General features: G+C 38.3%; 1 protein-coding gene across 2 annotated transcripts in view; it reads right to left on the reverse strand.

Annotated features, from left to right (window-relative positions):
- The window catches only part of kcnab2a (potassium voltage-gated channel subfamily A regulatory beta subunit 2a), a 116,417-nt gene that overhangs the window by 51,467 nt on the left and 42,186 nt on the right, over positions 1-22,764 (reverse strand). For both annotated transcript variants that reach the window (XM_080891077.1, XM_080891078.1), the window contains exon 2: positions 22,016-22,180. In XM_080891077.1, coding sequence (XP_080747203.1) covers positions 22,016-22,092 — 77 coding nt within the window. In that variant the 5' untranslated portion in view covers positions 22,093-22,180. The remainder of the gene's footprint in view (positions 1-22,015; positions 22,181-22,764) is intronic.

Raw genomic sequence — 22,764 nt, forward strand, 5'->3', positions numbered from 1 at the left:
TTTTTTCTGTATAAATCTACCTATAAAGTCAACAAACAATTTATCAGTGATCTCCTCACTCAAGTAAGGGTTATTGTTGTAAAATCCTTCATTATGTCAAAGATATGGAAAATATGGAACAAATACCAATCAGAATGAGGACTAAGATAAAGCAATCCATGCCCCAAATCATTACACATATCTTAATATATGCAGATGTTTAATAATCAGAGTTCATTGTATTAACCAGTTCCCTAACGAAAGTTTCCCATTGAATGTCCCCATTTAGGTTAAAGCGGAGTGTATTTGTGTTAGAAACGTCCCCAAAAGTCATAAGTATATGGCATTCTGATGACTATAGTTGGATATGCTTTGGGATTTTTTAAAAGATGTTATCATGTTCCTTTTTTCTGTATAAATCTACCTATAAAGTCAACAAACAATTTATCAGTGATCTCCTCACTCAAGTAAGGGTTAATGTTGTAAAATCCTTCATTATGTCTAAGATTTGAAAATATGGAACAAATACCAATCAGAATGAGGACTAAGATAAAGCAATCCATGCCCCAAATCATTACACATATCTTAATATATGCAGGTGTTTAATAATCAGAGTTCATTGTATTAACCAGTTCCCTAAGGAAAGTTTCCCACTGAATGTCCCCATTTAGGTTAAAGCAGAGTGTATTTGTGTTAGAAACATCCCCAAAAGTCATAAGTATATGGCATACCTATGACTATAGTCGGATATGTTTTTGCATTGTTTTTTAAAAATAGTGTCATGTCCCTTTTTCAGTACAACTCCATACATGAAGTTCGACAAACAATTTATCAGTGATCACCACACTCAAGAGTTATGTTGTAAAATCCTTCATTATGTCAAAGATATGAAAATATGGAACAGTTACCAATCAGAATGAGGACTAAGATAAAGCAATCCATCCCCCAAATCATTACACATATCTTAATATATGCAGATGTTTAATAATCCGAGTTCATTGTATTAACCAGTTCCCTAACGAAAGTTTCCCATTGAATGTCCCCATTTAGGTTAAAGCGGATTGTATTTGTGTTAAAAACGTCCCCAAAGGTCATAAGCATATGGCATACTAATGACTATAGTTGGATATGCTTTGTATTTTTAAAAAAAAATAGTATCATGTCCCTTTTTCAGTATAAATCTATCCATGAAGTCTGTAAACAATTTATCAATGATCCCCACACTCAAGCAAGGGTTATGTTAAAAAAAAGAACAACCCCTTCATTATGTCTAAGATTTAAAAAATACAGAACAAATACCAATCAGAATGAGGACTAAGATAAAGAAATCAATCCGAAAAGTAGTTACACATACCTTAACATATGCATGTGTTTAATGATCAGAGTTCATTGTATTTACCAGTTCCCTAAGGAAAGTTTCCCATTGAATGTCCCCATTTAGGTTAAAGAGGAGTGTATTTGTGTTAGAAACATCCCCAAAAGTCATAAGAATGCTGTATGGCATACCTATGACTATAGTCAGATATGTTTTTGTATTGTTTTTTACAAATAGTGTCATGTCCCTTTTTCAGTATAACTCAATACATGAAGTTCGAGAACAATTTATCAGTGATCACCACACTCAAGAGTTATGTTGTAAAATCCTTCATTATGTCAAAGATATGACAATATGGAACAGTTACCAATCAGAATGAGGACTAAGATAAAGCAATCCATCCCCCAAATCATTACACATATCTTAATATATGCAGACGTTTAATAATCCAAGTTCATTGTATTAACCAGTTCCCTAACGAAAGTTTCCCATTGAATGTCCCCATTTAGGTTAAAGAGGAGTGTATTTGTGTTAGAAACATCCCCAAAAGTCATAAGTATATGGCATACCTATGACTATAGTCGGATATGTTTTTGTATTGTTTTTTAAAAATAGTATCATGTCCCTTTTTCAGTATAACTCCATACATGAAGTTCGAGAACAATTTATCAGTGATCACCACACTCAAGAGTTATGTTGTAAAATCCTTCATTATGTTCATATGTACACATATCTTAATATATGCAGATGTTTAATAATCAGAGTTCATTGTATTAACCAGTTCCCTAACGAAAGTTTCCCATTGAATGTCCCCATTTAGGTTAAAGAGGAGTGTATTTGTGTTAGAAACGTCCCCAAAAGTCATAAGCATATGGCATACTAATGACTATAGTTGGATATGTTGCAGGATCTTTTTTCTAAAAATAGTATCATGTCCCTTTTTCAGTATAAATCTATCCATGAAGTCTGTAAACAATTTATCAATGATCCCCACACTCAAGCAAGGGTTATGTTAAAAGAAAGAACAACCCCTTCATATTGTCTAAGATTTAAAAATACAGAACAAATACCAATCAGAATGAGGACTAAGATAAAGAAATCAATCCGAAAAGTAGTTACACATACCTTAACATATGCATGTGTTTAATGATCAGAGTTCATTGTATTTACCAGTTCCCTAAGGAAAGTTTCCCACTGAATGTCCCCATTTAGGTTAAAGAGGAGTGTATTTGTGTTAGAAACATCCCCAAAAGTCATAAGTATACTGTACGGCATACCTATGACTATAGTCAGATATGTTTTTGTATTGTTTTTTAAAAATAGTGTCATGTCCCTTTTTCAGTATAACTCAATACATGAAGTTCGAGAACAATTTATCAGTGATCACCACACTCAAGAGTTATGTTGTAAAATCCTTCATTATGTCTAAGATTTGAAAATATGGAACAAATACCAATCAGAATGAGGACTAAGATAAAGCAATCCATCCCCCAAATCATTTGTGTTAAAAACGTCCCCAAAAGTCATAAGCATATGGCATACTAATGACTATAGTTGGATATGTTGCGGGATTTTTTTTCTAAAAATAGTATCATGTCCCTTTTTCAGTATAAATCTATCCATGAAGTCTGTAAACAATTTATCAATGATCCCCACACTCAAGCAAGGGTTATGTTAAAAGAAAGAACAACCCCTTCATTATGTCTAAGATTTAAAAATACAGAACAAATACCAATCAGAATGAGGACTAAGATAAAGAAATCAATCCGAAAAGTAGTTACACATACCTTAACATATGCATGTGTTTAATGATCCCAAAAGTCATAAGAGTCAGGTATACCAATAACTATTGTTGCATATGTTTTTGCAATTTTTAAATGGAGGTATATTTCTGTATTTAGTATTAATCTACCCTTGAGATCAGTGACAAAACCGTTAATGGTCACTGATCGTTAAGAAGAAGAAAGAAAGAAGAAGAAAGTGTGTACTTTATTGTACTTTGAGCCCCGTGGGGAAATTGCTCTCTGCATTTAACCCATTCACTCAGTGAAGCAGTGGGCAGCCATTGGACGCCCGGGGAATGACGATCAGTTAATGATCACTGTACTCTGGTACTATATCAATTCAATTTCATTTATGTATATCCTTTTGATTGTCCTCATTCAGGTTAACGCAGTGCATTTTTGTTAGAAATGTCCCCGGAAGTCATAAGAGTCATCTTCTTTGGCAGTTTTTAATTGTCGCTTGTCTATTTGTTATTCATGTTAAATCTACTCGTAACATCAGTGAAAACTAAAATTAAGATATCCATTCTAAAATCGTACAGCTTGTCTTATCACTCACAGATCTTTAATACTGTACTTATTGGTGCCCTGATGTAAAGGATATTTTGATTGCTTCTAATGTAGGTTAAAGTAGTGTGTTTATTAATAATTAAATTAGATCTTTTATGATAGGTTTGGATAGTTTCTGAAAATCAAATGAACTCTTGGTAATTGTGTTCAAATTATCTGTGTTAACAATTCATAGGTGAAATTAGAAATTTCTTTTAGTTTAAATAGAATATAAAAACTAGTTTAACTGTCTAATGTTTGCCTATTTAACTGATGTTTATCTACTCAAGACTAACCAAGCTGAAGCAGCATCATGAGAAATGCCTGAAATGTAAAAAAAAAAAGATCTGCAAAATCCAGATTCCTCAAGCAATGAGATTGAGTCTCTTCTGTCAGGTATGGAGCCAACAAAAACACAATAGAACAAGAAAACGGATCAAGATGAAGACAGGGGACCAGGGACTTCTTCCCAGTGAACATATTTGGAAGCAAAGTTCTTGCCTTACAATTTGCTGGTAACAAACACTCAATAGTACAGATGATTTTTTTTTATCCAAGTTTCTCTGCATTAATGATGTGCATATAAACTCCCAAAACAACACAGTAGTAATAAATGCAGTCAAAAATTTAAATTGTTCTGTGGCCGAGACATTGGACATAGTTTTGATTTCTTCAAGATAAATAGAGACCTTAATTATTGTTTAGATTATTGTTAGATTGGGTAGTTAACATTACATTGTACTTTGAAGGAATTGCCTTTAAGGGAAGTATGGTCCCCAAAACTGACATAAAATAACTTGTGTATGTGTGTATTGCTGAAGACCCCGAATGGAAGTAAGGTCCCCAAAAGTGGCATAAAATAGTTTGTGTATGTGTGTGTCGCCGAAGACCCCAAATGGAAGTAAGGTCCCCAAAAGTGGCATAAAATAGTTTTTTTTATCTGTGTATCGCTGAAGACCCCAAAGGGGACATTAAACATTCCAAGTCCCCAATGGGAAGGTAAAAATACTGTCTGGACAAAAGTTGCTTAAAATTAAAATCTCAAGTGATTTTTTATTTCTGTGGTCTTGGAGGAGTAAAACTGAGTTGCCAGCTTGCTTCTAAACCATACAGAAAGTGGTGTCCCCAAAGGGGGGGAGTTAAGATATGCGACCCCAAACGGGACTTAAGCGAGTATGTGTGTGTGTGTGTGTGTGTGTGTGTGTGTGTGTGTGTGTGTGTGTGTGTGTGTGTGTGTGTGTGTGTGTGTGTGTGTGTGTGTGTGTGTGTGTGTGTGTAAAAGGGCTTAACAGAGTTAATGGAAAGAGAAGTGAGGTCAGACAGATTGACAGTGTTGATCGACAGATGCTTTTCTAACAGCTTAATGCATCCCGAGGCTGTGTCTGAACATTTCTAATTGAGTCACTATGATGAGGATGTAATTAAACAGCAGTATTCCAATTTCTTTATGTGTTATATTAGCATCAAGACTTTGTTTTCTTTCTCTACCATTTCATGGTCTGAATGAACTCAACTGTGACAAAGATGTACTGGAGATTTGGAATAGCCATCACAGAAATACAAAGAAATGTAGAAAATTAGGTCTAGCTCTTTGGCGATTCTGGGATTTCCTGGGGAAACAGCAGAGCGATGGTCACATCTGCGAGCAACGAGTGCTGCAGTTTTTAATTCTCCAGTGAACATGGCAGATTCCCCGCAGACAGCTGGGCTCAGGAGGAGTTGTCATTTCAGCTGTCCCCGCTGACACGTCTAACGGAGCAGAAGACGATCAAAAAATAGAGGACAGGAAATCCCTGTTCTTATGTAATATAGTCATAGTGGCTCAAATTTAAAATTTAAAAAAATGCTCTGCAGGAAAACACATTATTATATTTTAAATATGGCACATGGTAACTTTAGCATCTCATGTACAATGCTCATGTGTATAATGGGTTGTATACTTGTCTAGAAAACAAAATAACACGTTTCTGGAGCATATTGTGGAATAAACAAACCAAGTACCGATTTCACAGCCATGTGAGGCTTTCAAACCCATAATTTGAGTAACAAGGTGTGCTTAAACCAAACATAGCTGATTTACACACTATCTGGTAGGAAAGAGAAGGCAAGAGAGGGGATGAGATGAGGAAGCAGAATAATCTGGTCTGTTCAATGGGAAATCTTCCCGCTTGCCTGTGTGCATTTGTCATACCTAAGGAAATCTTCACATAGCCAAGTGTTGCTAGGCAGAAATATTCACTACTGCACACATTTCAATGGAAGGATGTACTACTCGAGCCTAGCATTCTGCTTCCAAACGGCAGCTATACTGATGAAATTGCCTGGCAAATTTTATGTATTTAACACGTGCATTGAAATTATATCACAAAATCCACTGACATATAAAATGCAAAACAGGCTGCGACTGGAGACCCATTTTAAGTTATCTACGAGCACTGTGACATCTCTGAAAATCCACAGATTTTAAGACCAACAAAGACCATCGCTTTCGAGCAAATGCCACTCAAAGTTAAGCATTTGATGGTCCTGTCACACAAATGCTGAGGAGTTAAACTGAGCTTATGAAACAGATGGTTTGTATTTTATTCTTGGCTGCTGATTTGCTGACCCTGAATGGGCTGTATCCCTAGAACATAAAGCAGTATAATATTATCAGACAGTTGTTAGTAAATCCCCAATCTTGGCATCCTGACAGGCCAAACCTTTCTCTGCCTGAGAGCTCAGTCTATAAAAATAAACTAAAAATATAGTGCATGATAGCTCGCAATATACACAAATGTTAAATATTATCAGCAGAAAACAAGAAAAATTACAAGATTCTGAGGTAAACTACAAATCCATAGGCTTGAATAAGTAGACTAAGGCAGCAGTGGATATAGAAACTAAATAACTGTTCTAAAAAGCAAAAGACAAACCAACAGAGCAAAGCATAGTCACATACCTTTAGCTACTACAACCATGACAAATATGTGGAAAAGGCCTGGAAGTGTCCTAGCATAAAGCAACACAAAGAAATGTGCTCTGAAGGTTTAATTAAACACAAAGTAAGCTGACAATTTTGTCAAAGCTGAGATTTACATTTTATAATACCGCAACACCTGCAAATGAGGACCCAGTTTTGCTGCGTTTCTGAAAAGTCAGTCAGGTGTGTAACAGAAAATGTCCCCATGCATTAAAGTTGCAGCAATCGCAAAACCACAGAAATGTACTAAAAGCTTCAGTGAACTTTCAGTCTTTACTAGGATAGGGTACCCTTTGAATGAAAAACATTTTTGGTTAAGCATTTCCAAACCATAGAGGCACACAAAAATATGCGTGTAACACTTACTAAATGTTAAGTCTTATACCCATCATTATTCCAGCTGCCTATGGACCTGGAGTGAGAGATTTACCAGGAAGAAATGGTCGTGGTTCTATGAGAACATTTTATTTAGATATGAAATTCAACAGTTTAGGATTTGTGTGCCAAATATTGTTCTTAATTTTTAAAAGGATGCAAAATGACTACATCCTAAAGTGTCTAAAACCATGAGGACTATCTCTTGTCACTACTTGGTTTTTACTAATCCCTGGCAGCTTTAACACAAATGCAAAAACACTTTTGCTGAGATAGTTAGGACACAAAATAGCGGAGAAAGAACAATGTGAACGGAGAAGCATAATCACTAAATATTAAAAGCAACACATTTGCAAGGTTTCCAGATAAGTATGATGGAGGAGGGCCACAGATGTCAGGCGGTTCCTACCATTTAACTTGCAGAACAGTAACAGTAACGGGGCGGTGTTATTAGGAATGAGAGAGTACTCAACTAGAAAGGAATCAGTCAAAATAATCCTGCTTGTAATAACAATTCAAAACACGTTCTAACAAATAGTGAATAACTAGAGAGGCTATATAAAAGTAATATTGTCCAACAGGGTAATGATAAGGCTTGCACTTACTTAATTTAAGACTGCTCTTGACAAACATCAAAGTTCAAACTGACAGCTTTTATACAGAGCTATTCTACGGTGCTTTAAACAGCGAGCCACATTCACTCAAGACTATCTTCTATTCTCACACCACACACCCGCAAACAAATGACAACAGGGGCTTCAATATTTTGAGGACGTGTTGACATTCAGACTGAACATGTGGGGACCGACCCACTGACCTTTCAATTCGTGGTCACAGTCCATATCCTGGGTCACAGCTGTTCCCTTTATTGATAGAGGTAACTTTTTATTCTGCTCGTAATTCTATAAAAGTAGCTCATTATGTTGTGGCATAAATCACTCAAAGTCTTTGAATACCAGCTGGTTACTGTGTTGGATCTATACTGACAAAGCTGATAATCAGTTATTAGTAGACAGAAGAGTAATTATCTACGACAGCCTACATACTAGATAGCTGCAATGCTGAAAATCCATATGATGACCTTACTGTGTTGCAATATGGTATTGTTAAATGAAGAACTTTCAATACCAGATATTCAAAAAAACATAATGTACTAACATGTCACAAGTTATGGTCTTTAGCTGGGTTTTGCTGCTATAAATGACTGTTAAATGAAAATATAACATGAATCAAAGCAAAAGACAATTGTGTAATCCCCGGCATTCTCACTTCTTGTGCCCACGCTATATCTCTGACTAGAACATTTTGACAAGCTGTCAGACTAGGCTAGCTGGGCATAGCTCAAAGAGGAACTGGAGAGGTCACTACTGGAAACCAAATCCATATCACTCCAAGTACCGAAACAACAGCTGCTATCCCTGTGACTGTAGCATGACCCTCATCAAAGAATTGAGTCTGTGAGGCAGCGTGCTTGAGGTAAAACAGTTGATGAACAGGTTAATCTTCAGCCTGTTCATCTCCCTCCAGCTGCAGCTGTGGATACGAGCCTGTTGCTAAATTTAGAACTTGAGTAGGGGATTGCCTGAAGAAAAACGTCACAGATGCCCGGGCTGATACACATGCCGCAATGCCCTGAAATTGAGAACAAAAATAAGCGTTTAGACTGCCTCTGTGCAGATTTGCCTTTTCATCACCAAAAAGGTTTGTGCATGCGCATGAGAGGAAAATAAGTGAGTGTGTGGGTTAAGAATGAGACACAAATGTTTGGATATAAAAAAAAATGGTTTATAATGCTTTGAGGCAAAAGAAAAGAAATTACCATTACTGCCAGCACTGTGATATACCTCATCATAGGCTGGCTTTTTAAATTGCTTTAGTTATCTGTTGTTCTGGTTTTAATACCAAGCTATGCTTAAACATTTTTTTAGACAGACATTAGCTGGACATAATGTTCAGCAGTGTAGGAGTGCAAAGAGTGATGCTCTCACTGTGCTCAGTGACTGAATTATAACATCAAGTGCAATGAGAGGCATCTGTGCTACTGTTCAACTTCACTATGAAAGTGGAACATCTCCACCACCTAGTGGGTATCTGTTGCTATTAACAAAACATCTAGAAGAGTGTTTTTACATGACTGAGGTGGACAGCAATGACTACACCGAGATCTGCTTTTCAATTTTTTCCAACGATGGGAGAAATTTGATATACACAAAAATAAAATTCTTGTTTTTTTTCCCTTTCAAAAAACTTCTGCAACGCTCAAATTAAAAGAGTTGCATAGAAATCATCTTTAAACCAAACACTTAAACTGCTCATTAAGAGATAAGATAAGATAAGATAGAACTTTATTAATCCCTCGGGTGGGTTCCTCTGGGAAATTCGACTTCCAAAAAAAGCACAGCAACGACCGAAGTTACAGTTACAGAACTGTTATATATATATACATACATACATACATACATACATATATATATACATACATACATACATACATACACACACACACACACACACACACACACACATAAATACAGAGACAAATATAAATAAAATATACAAAGGGGATAAATAGAATAAATAGGAATAAAAAATAAAAATACAAGTGAATTGCACATTTCAAGTATTGAGTCTATTGCACTGTTGACTATTTACAAAAAGTATTGCACAAGGTATTGTACAGTGAGGTGCAGAGGCACTACAGCTTAGTTGTTCCCCCCTCCTTTGTCCTCCTGTTTCCCCTCCCTCTCCCCTCCAGAGAGGAGTTAAACAGTCTGATGGCGTGTGGGACAAAGGAGTTTTAAGTCTGTTAGTTCTTGTCTTGGGGAGAAGCAACCTGTCACTGAACAGACTCTTCTGGTTGTTTATGGCCGTGTGCAGAGGATGCCCAGCATTGTCCATAATGTCCATCAGTTTCTTTAATGTCCTTTTCTCTGCCACTGTCACCAGAGTGTCCAGCTTCATGCCGACCACAGAGCTAGCCCTCCTGATCAGTTTCTCCAGCCTGGATGAGTCCCTCTTTGCTGTGCTGCTCCCCCAGCACACCACAGCATAGAAAAGTACTCCAGCAACCACCGACTGGTAAAACATCCTCAGGAGCTTCCTGCAGATGTTAAAAGACCTCAGCCTCCTGAGGAAGTACAGTCGGCTTTGGGCTTTTTTATACAGGTGCTCTGTGTTGCATGACCAGTCCAGTTTATTGTCCACCCACAGCCCGAGCTACTTGTACTTGTTGACCACCTCCACCTCCTCCCCCTCTATCTGAACCGGCAGTGGACCTTCTCTGGACCTCCCGAAGTCCACAACCAGTTCCTTAGTCTTTGAGGTGTTGAGTTGCAGGTGGTTTGTGTGACTCCATGCGACAAAGTTCCTCACCAGACTTCTGTACTCCTCTTCCTGATCATCCCAGATACACCCCATGATGGCCGTGTCATCTGCAAACTTCTGAATATGGCATAATTCAGAGTTGTAGCAGAAGTCAGAGGTGTACAGGGTGAAGAGAAGAGGGGACAGCACAGTTCCCTGTGGTGCTCCTGTGCTGCTGACCACTGTGTCAGACGTGATGTCCTTCAGCCTGACGTACTGTGGTCTGTCGGTGAGGTAGTCGGAGATCCAGAGTGAAGCTGGATTCCCCCCCCTTCATTTTAGAATTGCATGCTGAAGTGGTTGACTTAGTGTGGCTTTAGTCTATCTGGTCACAGTAGTAGATAGAAAATAGATAAGTGGGAGACTGAAGTTTGGCATTTATAAGCAGTTTTCCTAAGAGAAACTACAGACAAACATTCACCTAAGAAATTTTAAATCTGCCAAATCTATACAGAGGGAAGTGACTGATACAGCATTACCTGCATTACCTATGCCTACTTTTTAATACGGTCTTGACCTTACTGTGTCAGTGATACACTTTTATCAGCTTTGATGTCAGTCTGCCCTCTGGTGGCCAACAAGTGTTCAATGTGGCATTAATAAAATAACATGTAGCACAGCATTTTTATCCAACCGATTCAATCAAACTGTTGTAATTCACAACAAAAAAAGGTGAAAAAAAAAAAGGTGAAAAAAAAAACGATCCTCCATATCAAATCAGAAAGGTTTACTGTACATCAAGAAACAGTTACTCTCAGGTATGAACCCCCCAGTGGATGTCAATACTATGTCCATTAGTATTAGGTCACTCCAGAAATCTATACTCATCCAGTGAACCTCCATATAGCTCCGTATACACAGGCTTCCTGTCTCGCCTCACTGAGCTCAAGCTGGCTCCTTTACCCACTGGCTGGTTCTCAGTCCGAGGACATGAACGCTAGGTAAAGTTTTCCGGTGTCCAAATGGGCCTGCTGAGTGGTAGTATTACGTTTCAAGGGCAACATAATGGAAATGGAGTAACCTTTTACCTTAAGTTGAAATGCACAATATTGACAACTTTGAGGAAATCCCCATAATCAAGATGAACAGTAGTTCATTACTGTTAGTAAGGATATTTGAACATATTAATAGTCTATTGATTAAGACCATAGATATTTGTTAAATTAATTTAAACCTGGGAAAAACAACAACCCCACCCTTGTCTTGTGATGAAAAACAATCCACCCTTCATTAGCATTCGACTGCGTGAAGAGGGATCGTGTGTACAGATGTCAGAAAGTTAAGAGTAAGAACAGTTTAACTGTGATGCAGTTGCAATGCTGGCCTGCCTTATTGGCCACACACCTGAAATAATGATGAGTTTGAGTCAGAGGTTGTGTGTACTTGCTGACCCAATTACACTCCTAATTACAGGAATTGCAGGAGATCACAGTACAAGAAACACAGTATTCTGGCAGGATTTCCTCTGTCTACTGAGATCCTGTTTAACCATTCATATTGATTCAATACAACAGCACAAATAAATAAATCCCACAGATATATTTCAAGACTTCTGGACTGCACACAATATAAATAATAAAAACAACAACAACTCATATAGTAATGCTACAACTTACAATCAGTACCGATGTTCTTTAATCCTGATACTCAAAGACTTGCACACGCCGTCTGCATGACTAAACTCCCTGTCTACATGCATCCTCGCAAAGCTGCGGCTAAGCCTGTCATGGATCAGTGACTGACTTTTACACAACACGGGGGTAACTACAGGCAAGGTAACATGCCAGATATGGTGACATACAACGCTACCTGAAGACGACAGTAAAACCTGCTCACCCCAGGCACGGTAACAGCAGCCAGGCATAGTCACTGGTCAGAGTCAAAAACAACAGCAGCCGTGCCTGAGTGTGATGAAACCTATCCGTGTCCGCGACAATAACATCATCAGCTTAACAGGCCATATTAGCCAACACAACAGCCGCTAAACCAGCTGCTGTCAGCCCAACAGTCCAGAAAATAAGTTTTCTGTCACTCTGCAGACGGCACGAACAAAAGGAGCGAATGGTCCAAATTTTTCTTTTTTTTTGTCTTCCTGTTACAGCTTTTAGAAGTGCTTAAATAACAACAATATTATTATTATTATTATTTTATTTTTTTTCCAATAAAGGTTAAATGTGCATATTAAAAAAAAAAAAAAAAAAAAAAGTAATATTTAACTCTAAATTTTAAATCTATGATGTTCAGTGCCTATTTTAAACAAGGCTAAAGTCAATTAATGAGGTCTGTGAGTGCAGACATTACACCAACCTGTTATTCAAAGTTTCTGTTTGCAAGAGGCAGCCAATGAGAGGACAGCTGGCCTAATGGGGATGTTTTGAATCCAGAGAAGCTCAAAAAGCTATTCTGCATTTCAGTCTATAAATTCAATATGCTTTGTTTATTAGTTTTGACAGATTGTTATACTGAATAAAAATATTAATAATAATGTAATAGCATTATTCTACAGGGGTCCTTCAGGGCTCTTTACTTGGTCCACTACTATTTACATTAGTAACTTTAGATCTGTGACATCTTGTCTGATAAGTTTACAGCAAAGCTATCTCATTGTTGCTGGAAACTTGCCACAGGCAAGAAAGAAAAAAAAAAAAAAAAAGAAAAAAGAAGAAAAAAAAAAGAAAAGAAGTGCTTAAATAAGTAAGCTTACACTTTAGAAACAAAAAATAAAAATATTTCTAAAATTTAAGTCATGGCCTTCTACTTTTGTCAGTCTGTGGACCAACAGTGACAAATATCAACATTTGTGTTACAAGGCCTGCATACAGTGTTGTTGATAATCTGATAATATTTTGCATGGTACCATATATATTAATATTTAAAGCTTTTGTGATGTAGGATGGATTTTTCATATACCACAGAAGGTTTAAATTGTTTAGATTAGGGACATCATAGAAATTTTAAATTGAATTTGAAATCAGCATTGTCCTCATGCCAAGAAGGCAGTTGTCACTTCACACTGAAACAGACTAAGGTAATATTATTACTCTATAAACATTTAAACCTGCAATTTAATACGTTTTACCCAAGCCAAAACAAATACACAATGTCAAATCAAATATTAAAAAGGGCAGAATTGGCAACTCCAGGTAACTCTGAACACACTTGAAGTAGTTACTTATTCATGTTTGGCTTGTGAGGCAGAGTTCTCTGCACAGTCACCAGGAATGATTAACAGAAGAAGAAGGCAAAATATATGTGATCAAGGGAAAGGAAAAGGAAGTCTGAGTGAGATTTTAAGGGGGCAGGTAACTCCTTACGGAGCAGTCTGTCCTTCCCATGCAGTTGGGCAAATATGCCACCGACCTAGATTATTAAAATAAAACCTGAGCCCCAGTACCTTTGCATGAATGCAGCCTGACCAGAGGACACAGCAACACTGTGCTGCTACTAACAAAGAAGCGGCAGATAAACACTTTCTAAAGACATATACGTTTGTGGTGACAGAAATTCATTTGTCTACTTAAAAAACTTCGACAGAAGCACTAGCAGCTATAAGTTCACACACACACACACACTGACACACACCTGATCTGTCTATTCCAGCTGCAAAGCTGCTCTTACCTGCAGCTTCTCAGCACCCACCACTGTCCCAGTCTGGTGAGTATCTCAGTCCCTCTCAAGCTCTGCTTCTCTCTTACCTGTACTTCATGCCTGTCTGATAGGACACACACTCCTCCAGGGCAAGGCCATTCATCTTCAGGAAGTCTTCCATGTTCTTAATCTGAGCGGCGACCCTCTGTTCCCGGAGTCTCTGCAGCTCGGCCTGATCAGTGGGCCTGACCGGTGGCTGATTCAGCCCTTGGTCCGAGTGGTAGCGGTTGATCCCGCTCCGGATGCTCTCGCTGTATGACATAGACAGCATCTTGCCACTGCCGCTGCTGCTGCTCTTCCGAACACCGCTGCCTGCCGCTGGCGGTTTGGTGATCTGCAGGTTTTCAGGAGGACAGTAACTGGACTTGCGCTTGCCGGGAACCCCCCGGGGGACACCGGTGTACCCTCCCGCAAACATGCCACCCCTCCCTCCTTCGCCTCCTCCTTCTGATGCTGAGGCAACTCGTGCAGAGAAGAATAAAGTAGTGACACGGACAAAGCTGGCAAGGGCCGACAGGGGACAGCCACCTCCTTAAATAGCACCTGCTCCCATAAAAAAAACAGAACTCCTGCTTGGGGCAGCACACGGCCATGCATCCTGTAATCAGAGTCGCACAACATAGCCAGCACCACCCTCCCCTGACAGGTTTACAATGGCAGGGTTACACAGGGAGCATTCAGGTGACTTGCTGGTGATTAAGGAGCAGGACGCAAGAGGGCACATGCTCTCTGCAAAAGAGGAAGCATTTAAACATGCACCAAGCAACAGGAGGGGGCACATTCCTTCTCCAACTTCTTGCAAGACTATTAAGGAGAGCCAAGCTTTCTGAGTAGCCCACAATAAAGTTGAGCACATCACTGAAAATAGGTGTAAGCAGGAGATCAGGACTGGAATAAAATGTAAAAAATAATTTGAAACAACTGCAGAATATACACATGCCACAGATGCTTAATATAAAGCTGGGATTCATTGAAGGTGCTTGAGATTAGTTTAAGGCAACTCTGCTCCCCTTGGAAATACACAGTCCTCCTTCCTCATCCTCCATTCAACTGCTGCATCATTCAGATCTTAAAGAAAAATATTATGCTGAAATTAATCAACAGGGGGCAGCACTGCATCAAGTCCACTATCACTACAAGAATATAACTTAATGCCAAATGCACCAGTCAGCAATGACCACAAAGCAGTTTTTCTCAGTAAAAGCCACGTATCACATTGTCAGACTGAAATTTTATATGAACATTATTGCTACATAGGTCTGAAAGCAGGAAACAACACTAGATATACACAAAACAGCAACGTGGTAAATAAATGGGTGCTGAAAAACTTTTTTTTTTTTAAAAAGGCTAAAAAAAAAAGGCTAAAAAAAAAGGCTAAAAAAAAAAAGTAATTTAGTGACATTTAATAGGACAAATAAATAAACACTAAATAAAACCTACAACACTACAAACGGATCTTTTCTGTATCCTTAACTACATTCTGTCTAAGTCATTGTACTTTCTCTGTTACCCCCACCAAAAAAAAAAAAAAAAAAAAAAAAAAAAAAAATCACATTTCACTGACAAATACACTTGAAGAGTAGCCTCCTTGCATCTGGACACACTTTGGCGCAAAGAACAAACCCTCATTCTAAAATTAAAATTTTTTAAGCAATAATCTCACACCATATACAACAAACTCAATAAAACCAACTAATCATCGACAAACTCAAAATCAACAATAAGTGAGATTTTGATATAGTTTTTTTTTTTTTATGTCAAATTGTTGACACCATTATGATATCTCGGGCTCTTCCCTTAAACTACTGGTTTAAACTACTAAGACATAAATATAGGAAGACAATTCAGGCTAGGCAGCATGCATCCACACACCCACACACTCTTCAGTCCACGAACCCCTCACACACACACAGAACACACACGCACTCGTGTGATCATGAGTGCAAATCTTTCCTCAAACTCACCCGATTTCTTGAAGGTCGGCTCATGAGCGAGGTTATGGAGTGCCAGTCTGCTCTTATAAACACACACTGCAGACAGCGATGGAGCAGGTCCACCCAAACTGGGAGTGTCTTACTAGGAAACGTCTAAACCAATTAGTGAATAAGCGAGTGCATCCCTCCCCTCACCATTTGGACCTTCGTCTATCACTGCAACCAACACCTCTCCTCTTCCCCTCCCTGTGAGATCTCATAGAAGAAATCCATTTATGTCGTTTAGTGGCCCGTCTTGTTTCTGCTCACCGCAGCAAATAATATCAGCCCTGAATTATTCACCAAAGCTTTTGCACTAAAAGCCTCTGATTGTTGTTCCACAGGAAAGAATACTAAGAGCTGGACAGTAATGAGTGGCTGAGTGTTGCACGCACACAAAACATAAACACACACACACACGCACACACAGTCAAGCAAACACAGACTATATGTGTATGCACAGAAAAGAACAAACCACCGGGCATGTTCAAGTACTCTCTAACAAAGGCTTTATGAAAACCACACCAGTTAAGGACCCTTGCAGCATCTCTCTACATCTCAGTAGCCTTGTGCTGAGTCCAAAGGCAAAATTAGAGGGTGCTAGACTATAATGACCGCCTGAACACAGAACTAAACAATGATATCTGTGTCTGCCTTACAAAGAACAAGGGAACATGAAATTTTAGGTCTAAAGTTCAATTTTAACACACACAATTGTGGCAAACACAAGTGATCCACATCAATATGCTGGAAAAATATGCAAATGCCTCTGGATGCATTCTTTCTGTACTGTGTAGTCACACATTTTTCTGAAAAAGCCACTATGAACCCATCTACCTGCTGAGCTACTTTGGCATAATGACTCGAAAGATAAGATGAGTGACACCACTGAAGATGACGACTTTGGAAGCCAAGCAGTGTTTTACTTCGAGGGGGGGGGGCTCATATCTGTATATGGAAGTTTTCATACAATCACTACTGCACTATAAGTAATACTATAAGTAAGTACTACTAATAAGGAACAGATCGTTTTTACTAGAGCATGGACTCCTGAACACTACACAATATTTTCTTTATTTTAGCATTAATGTATAACTCTGTTTGGTTTCTTTAAACGTGAAGTCCCCTGGGGATGGGATGTATGTTGTCATTTTCCATATGCACATGACGTATCATTTGAAAGGATCTTACAAGTAACACATTATCCAACTTCATTTATCAAACTAAAAGGGTCACTAAAAATTCATAAAAATAAACAAACAAATAAATAAATAAATCATTGAACTCCAGTTACAAATCTGAATAGCACATATTCTTAGAAAGTCTGTAATGCATGCTTAAATTAAACATTTACATTTTCTCTTTCAGTCAACCATCTTTACCTTTACCAGGAAATAACTCAGTCCGCTAAACACTGTCAAATGCTTTAAAACAAGACAGATCTTTTTCAGTTTTGCTGCGTTAACAAAAAGCATGTTCAGTATATAATCATAGTCCAGCTCTGGACTGGCTAAGTCTTATAGTAGATGCAAACAGTATGCAAAGTAGAGCTTGTGCTTGAAATGAAGAAAATTTTGACACATTAAAACAGAGCAGTCATGCACTAGTGGATACAAGGACGTTTTTAACAGCTATATTAATCAACAGCATCAATTGTGTGTAGCAGAATTGTTATTATATGACTACAGAAACGTGACAATTAATTAATTTGATGTTTTGATGACAACAGTGAAGACTTAGATATTGTTCCAAAATCTCAAATAGGTATTCAACTGGGTTGAGATCTTAACTGTGACTATGAAAGTCACATTATTTCCATTAAACCATTCAGTGACCTTATGAATGTGGGTATTCTGGGTTCCAACAATAAAGGTTGCAGAGCACATCTGTACCACTGTAGAAGTTGTACTAGCCATCATGGTCCCAGTCCTGCAGTTTGTGTGCTACAATGTTGAGATTACTGACAGGAATGAAACTTTCTTTCCCAGCATAAGGCCGTTTGGCTGTCAGAGTGATTGACAAATGAAGATGGGGGGCTTAATCAATACCCTCACATAGGCCAGGGGAACAGCTAGAGGGACCATTTGCACTTTAAAAGGACAGAAATGTAGAAGGCGCCAAGATAAAAATCCGATAGGGAGCTCATTACAAGCACATCCATATAGTCAGGGGTTTTTATAACTGGATCAGCAGAATATGGCCTGATATGAGACCATAAAATATGATCCTACAGTAAAGCAGCCTAAATACTGACCATCTAAAACCTCACTACTGTCGGAGTGAGTACCAAATACCATCATCTCTGCATCTATAGCATGTGTTTTTTAGACTAAGGCACATCATGTTCAGCTCTCAAGGGTCCAAAAGAGGTTGAAGAGTATGGATGGAAAAATTATGTTGTGCACAAAGTAAAAAAAAAAAAAAAGGCAGTAAAACAAACTTTGTAATTGTATGTTGAAGCTTGAGAAGTGAGACTGTGGGTGTCACTGCTGAGAAGAAAAAAAAAGAAAGGAAAAGAAAAAAAAGACTAAAGACCAGTATTGTCGATTCAAAGGTTTTATGCGCAACCTTGCAAAGAAATCCATCACCACCCCTATCAGGTTTAAACTGGATAGTGCACTGCCAGCTAAATAGTAGATGATAAGTGTTATCTACTGCAGAGGATGGATGTATGGTTTTAAATATCAGAACAGCAAGTCTCTGCAGCAAGGTTAATATTATAGTAAACTAAGAAAAAAAAAAACCCATTTACACTGCACACATAAGAGAATAAAATAATGTCAGACACACAAAGGTACCTGTAGAACTGCAGCTGTCGTTTGGGGCTCCCATAACGAGCGCTGAAGATAGCAAGGGAAAGGAGGAAAAAGGAAAGCTTTAGTTAATAAAAGCAGGAAAGGAAAGTAGTGTTAGCAGTGGCAAAGAGTTAGATGCAGACACTAAGATGGTGTTGAGTGTTAGCCAGAGAGGGAACAAAAGTAAATACTGCATTATAAGGAACTTTCCCAATACATTGTTTGTTCTATATGTTGGCTCAATGAGGATATGTATACAGATAATGTATAACACTCAAATTGAGATGACGTTATTAATGCGAGTTCGAGGACAAAACATAAAACAATCATAACAAATTCATACTGTAGCTATGTACACATACAATACTTAATGCTTTATTTTCTTTTGAGTCCAGGCAACATGACTTACGCCTTGAAATAAACTGTTCCCAACAAGTACCAGGGGAAGAAAAACAAACCAAAAAAAACCCCTAACACACACAATATAGTTTTATGAAACAACTGAACTAGAAGCATTTTTTACTGCGGGGCGATCGTGGCTCAAGAGTTAGCAGTTCGTCTTGTAATCAGAAGGTTGCCGGTTCGAACCCTGGCTCCGACAGTCTCGGCCGTTGTGCCCTTGGGCAAGACACTTCACCCGTTGCCTACCGGTGGTGGTCAGAGGGCCCGGTGGCACCTCTGTCAGTGCGCCCCAGGGCAGCTGTGGCTACAATGTAGCTTGCCATCACCAGTGTGTGAATGGGTGGATGCCTGAAAGCGCTTTGGGGTCCATAGGGACTAAGTAAAGCGCTATACAAATACAGGCCATTTACCATTTTTGATTAGTATATATTACAATTTAGTTATTTGGCCAAAGTAGTAATTACACAGTAACCCTTCACCAGGTTTAAAATCATAAATCATTGTTTGTTGGGAGCTATATGGAAGCATTATGCAGGAATGCATAATGAATGTGTTTGCTTAATCTACATGACTACATAACACTGAAAAACCATGTACATTTTGTTTTGTTGTGCAAGTTCATATTAAACAAGTACTGATGAAAAATAAACACCGTTTAGTAAAAAAATATATAGATGTGCTATCAATATTTCATCAGTGTAACCATGGCATTACTTTACATCTATCATCAGAAATAAAGCAACACTAATAATGCAGCTGAAGTTGTTGCTCCATTTTAAGCCATTAATTTAGTCAAATGCAATACTTATGCAGTGACTCTTATTGATGATTGTGAAACTGTGGACGTGAGCTAGTACAGGTGAAAAGCTCAAAGGCACAGCTGCGCTAGTTAGAGACCACAGTTAAACTCAGTAAAGACAAAAATGGTAGGTAAAGATTTCCTCTCATCCACTTCCACTGTTCCATTACATGAATCCAAAAAGTGCTCTTTAACTTCTGTGCTGTGCAGATCGCAGAATATTACAGCTCCTGCATCCTATCAGTTCATAATGAATGCAATGTTAAATTCACACAGAGAACTGATTAACGAAAATGAACAAATGAAATGCTTGAGTATTTGGCGCCACTTGCTGGTGAAGTTCCATAGTACATGATAACACACAACTTAGTCCATTAGAGTAGAATAGAATAGATCTTTATTGTTACACTGTTACAAGACCAATGAAAGACAGTTTGGCATCTCTCCATTAGCAGTATGTAGATTTTTAGATTAAAATCACTTCAATATAAAAAAGATAAAAGATACAGATATATATTAATTCTGTGTGTGTGTGTGTGTGTGTGTGTGTGTGTGTGTGTGTGTGTGTGTGTGTGTGTGTGTGTGTACCCTATAGCACAAATTAGGTGTCCATTTCACTTTAGCAGAGGTGTACAAGCCATTTTTAGAGAACAGTAAAAGGTTATATATGCACACACATATTATACAGTTGTCAGAAAAGGTTTACATACACTCATGCTGGGCATGAATGTTTGGTAATTTGGGGTTTTGATGATTTCTTTGAATTGTTCTCTTACCATGGTGGAAAGACTGTTCAGCATTACATCTTTAATGACTTAAAAAGAAAAAAGAAGAAGAAGAAGAAGTGGGTGCACAAGTCTGAAAATATTTTGGATTTTCTCTAATCCACACAGGGTCAAAAGTACACATACAGGGTCATGAATACATCCCCACTGTTTAGCAAGTTGCTCCTTGACTGGACAATTTTTGGTATCTGTGGATGCATCGGAGAGCAACTTAATAAGTTATTATCATGCCCAAGGATATTTTGGCACGCAGACTGGAGCAGACAGGGATTGAAACACCAATCTTCTGATTAGTTGTTCTACCACCTGAACTATAGCCACCTCAGCAGTAGTATTTGTAGTCCACAAATTTTCAATAGGACTGAGCTCTGGGCTTTGTGAAGGTCACTCCAGATGGTTAATGTGAGCTTGCTGAGCGTAGCGAGCCAGAAATATGCTAGAAGCTTGTTGAAGGCTACCAAAGGTGTTTGGCTCCTATGGGACATATAACCAAACATTAGTGGGGGTGTAGTTATACTTTTGACCTTGTGTGGATTAAATTAAAATCCAAAATGCACCTAACTCTTGCCTTTTAAAGTCAATTTAAAATGTATGCTGTACACTCCTTCCACCTTCGGAAGAGAACAGTTCAAAGAAATCATTAAAACTCATTCATGTCCATGATGAGTGTATGTAAACTTCTGACCACAACTGGAAATACTGGTAACTGTGTACATGCATGTGAAATGGGGGACAGTTTGTGTACTTACTTTCTCGGTAACAATAACACAGGCTACAGATTTTAAAGAAAGCGCAAGTGCCTTAAACCTGCATTTTTTCTAATAACCACCATAGGCGATATCTGTGTTTGCAAAAAGATTTCCAGTCCTATAGAAGTGACTAATTTTGGTTCATACTAACTGAAACACTGTTCATTTTGGTAAAACTGTTCATTCTTTGTGTCAGAAAGAAGAATTACCCAAGCTTTAGCTAACTTGCGATTAACAAATTGTAAGAAAATGAGCAAGTAGCTTGACTTTCAGCTCCGCCCCCTACATCACACCTGATTTTAAAATAGCCAGATGGCAAGAGTGAAACCACTCATCCTGAGGCTTTACAAACCAATAGGTGACGTCACAGTTTGTCTTTTATACCGTCTGAGGGAATATGATTAAACGCCCACAGGTAAATCTTTCATGTCTAATATCTATTCTAATTCATACACTTAATTTGACTGACAAACATGAACTTACATGTGACAAAATGTGTTTGCATCTGTCTGTCTGTGTTCGCATCCATCAGCTTACCTGTAGATCATGCCCGGTGAGCCAGTCTGTCGAAGGGAGAGGCGAGCGGGGGAGTCTGTGGTAGATTCAGGATACATGGAGGCAGGAGGGAAGGGGGATGTGGCCAACCTGCCGGGGGTGGAGTTCTTTCACAGGGACCACAGGGTCTATCACTTCTCAGTGCCTCTGAAAGAGAGCAAGCGTGTGCACTGGTTATTGACAAGCTTTTTGTCAACATTAGAATAGTAATAAAAAAACAAAACAAATAAACATAAATAAATAAAATCCCACCCTCATTTAACTGTAAAGCCATTACATCAGACTGAGACTTCATCTCAGCAATTCAAATGTTTCAGATATCCGTTGCATGTTTAAATTGAAGCACACAATTCAGAAAACTTTAGGTTTTCTAATCAGAAAATGAACTACAATACTGGCACTCTTTTAGCGATAGTAATGCCAGTAACTGGCCTTATTCTTAATCAGCTCCCTTATAGACCAATTATCTATATGGAAAAAAAAAAAAATGGCCTAGACAGTTTTTCAGCCTCAGTACAAGTCTTTTGTTATCTCTGTGTCTGAACACATTTAAGAAACAGAACAGAAAAGAAAAGAGTTCCATGTGAATCACTGCCGTGATTTTGATGCGATTGTTTTGCCTGTCAGTGTCAGAGAAACATGCCAACATTGATAAAAGGAAATGATGTGCGCTGTGGCATACAACTGATGGACTATACAGAATACCATCCGTAACTGCAACACTGCAGTTC

Source organism: Rhamphochromis sp. 'chilingali' (assembly GCF_963969265.1).
Source record: "Rhamphochromis sp. 'chilingali' genome assembly, chromosome: 9".
In the NCBI taxonomy this organism is placed as follows: domain Eukaryota; kingdom Metazoa; phylum Chordata; class Actinopteri; order Cichliformes; family Cichlidae; genus Rhamphochromis; species Rhamphochromis sp. 'chilingali'.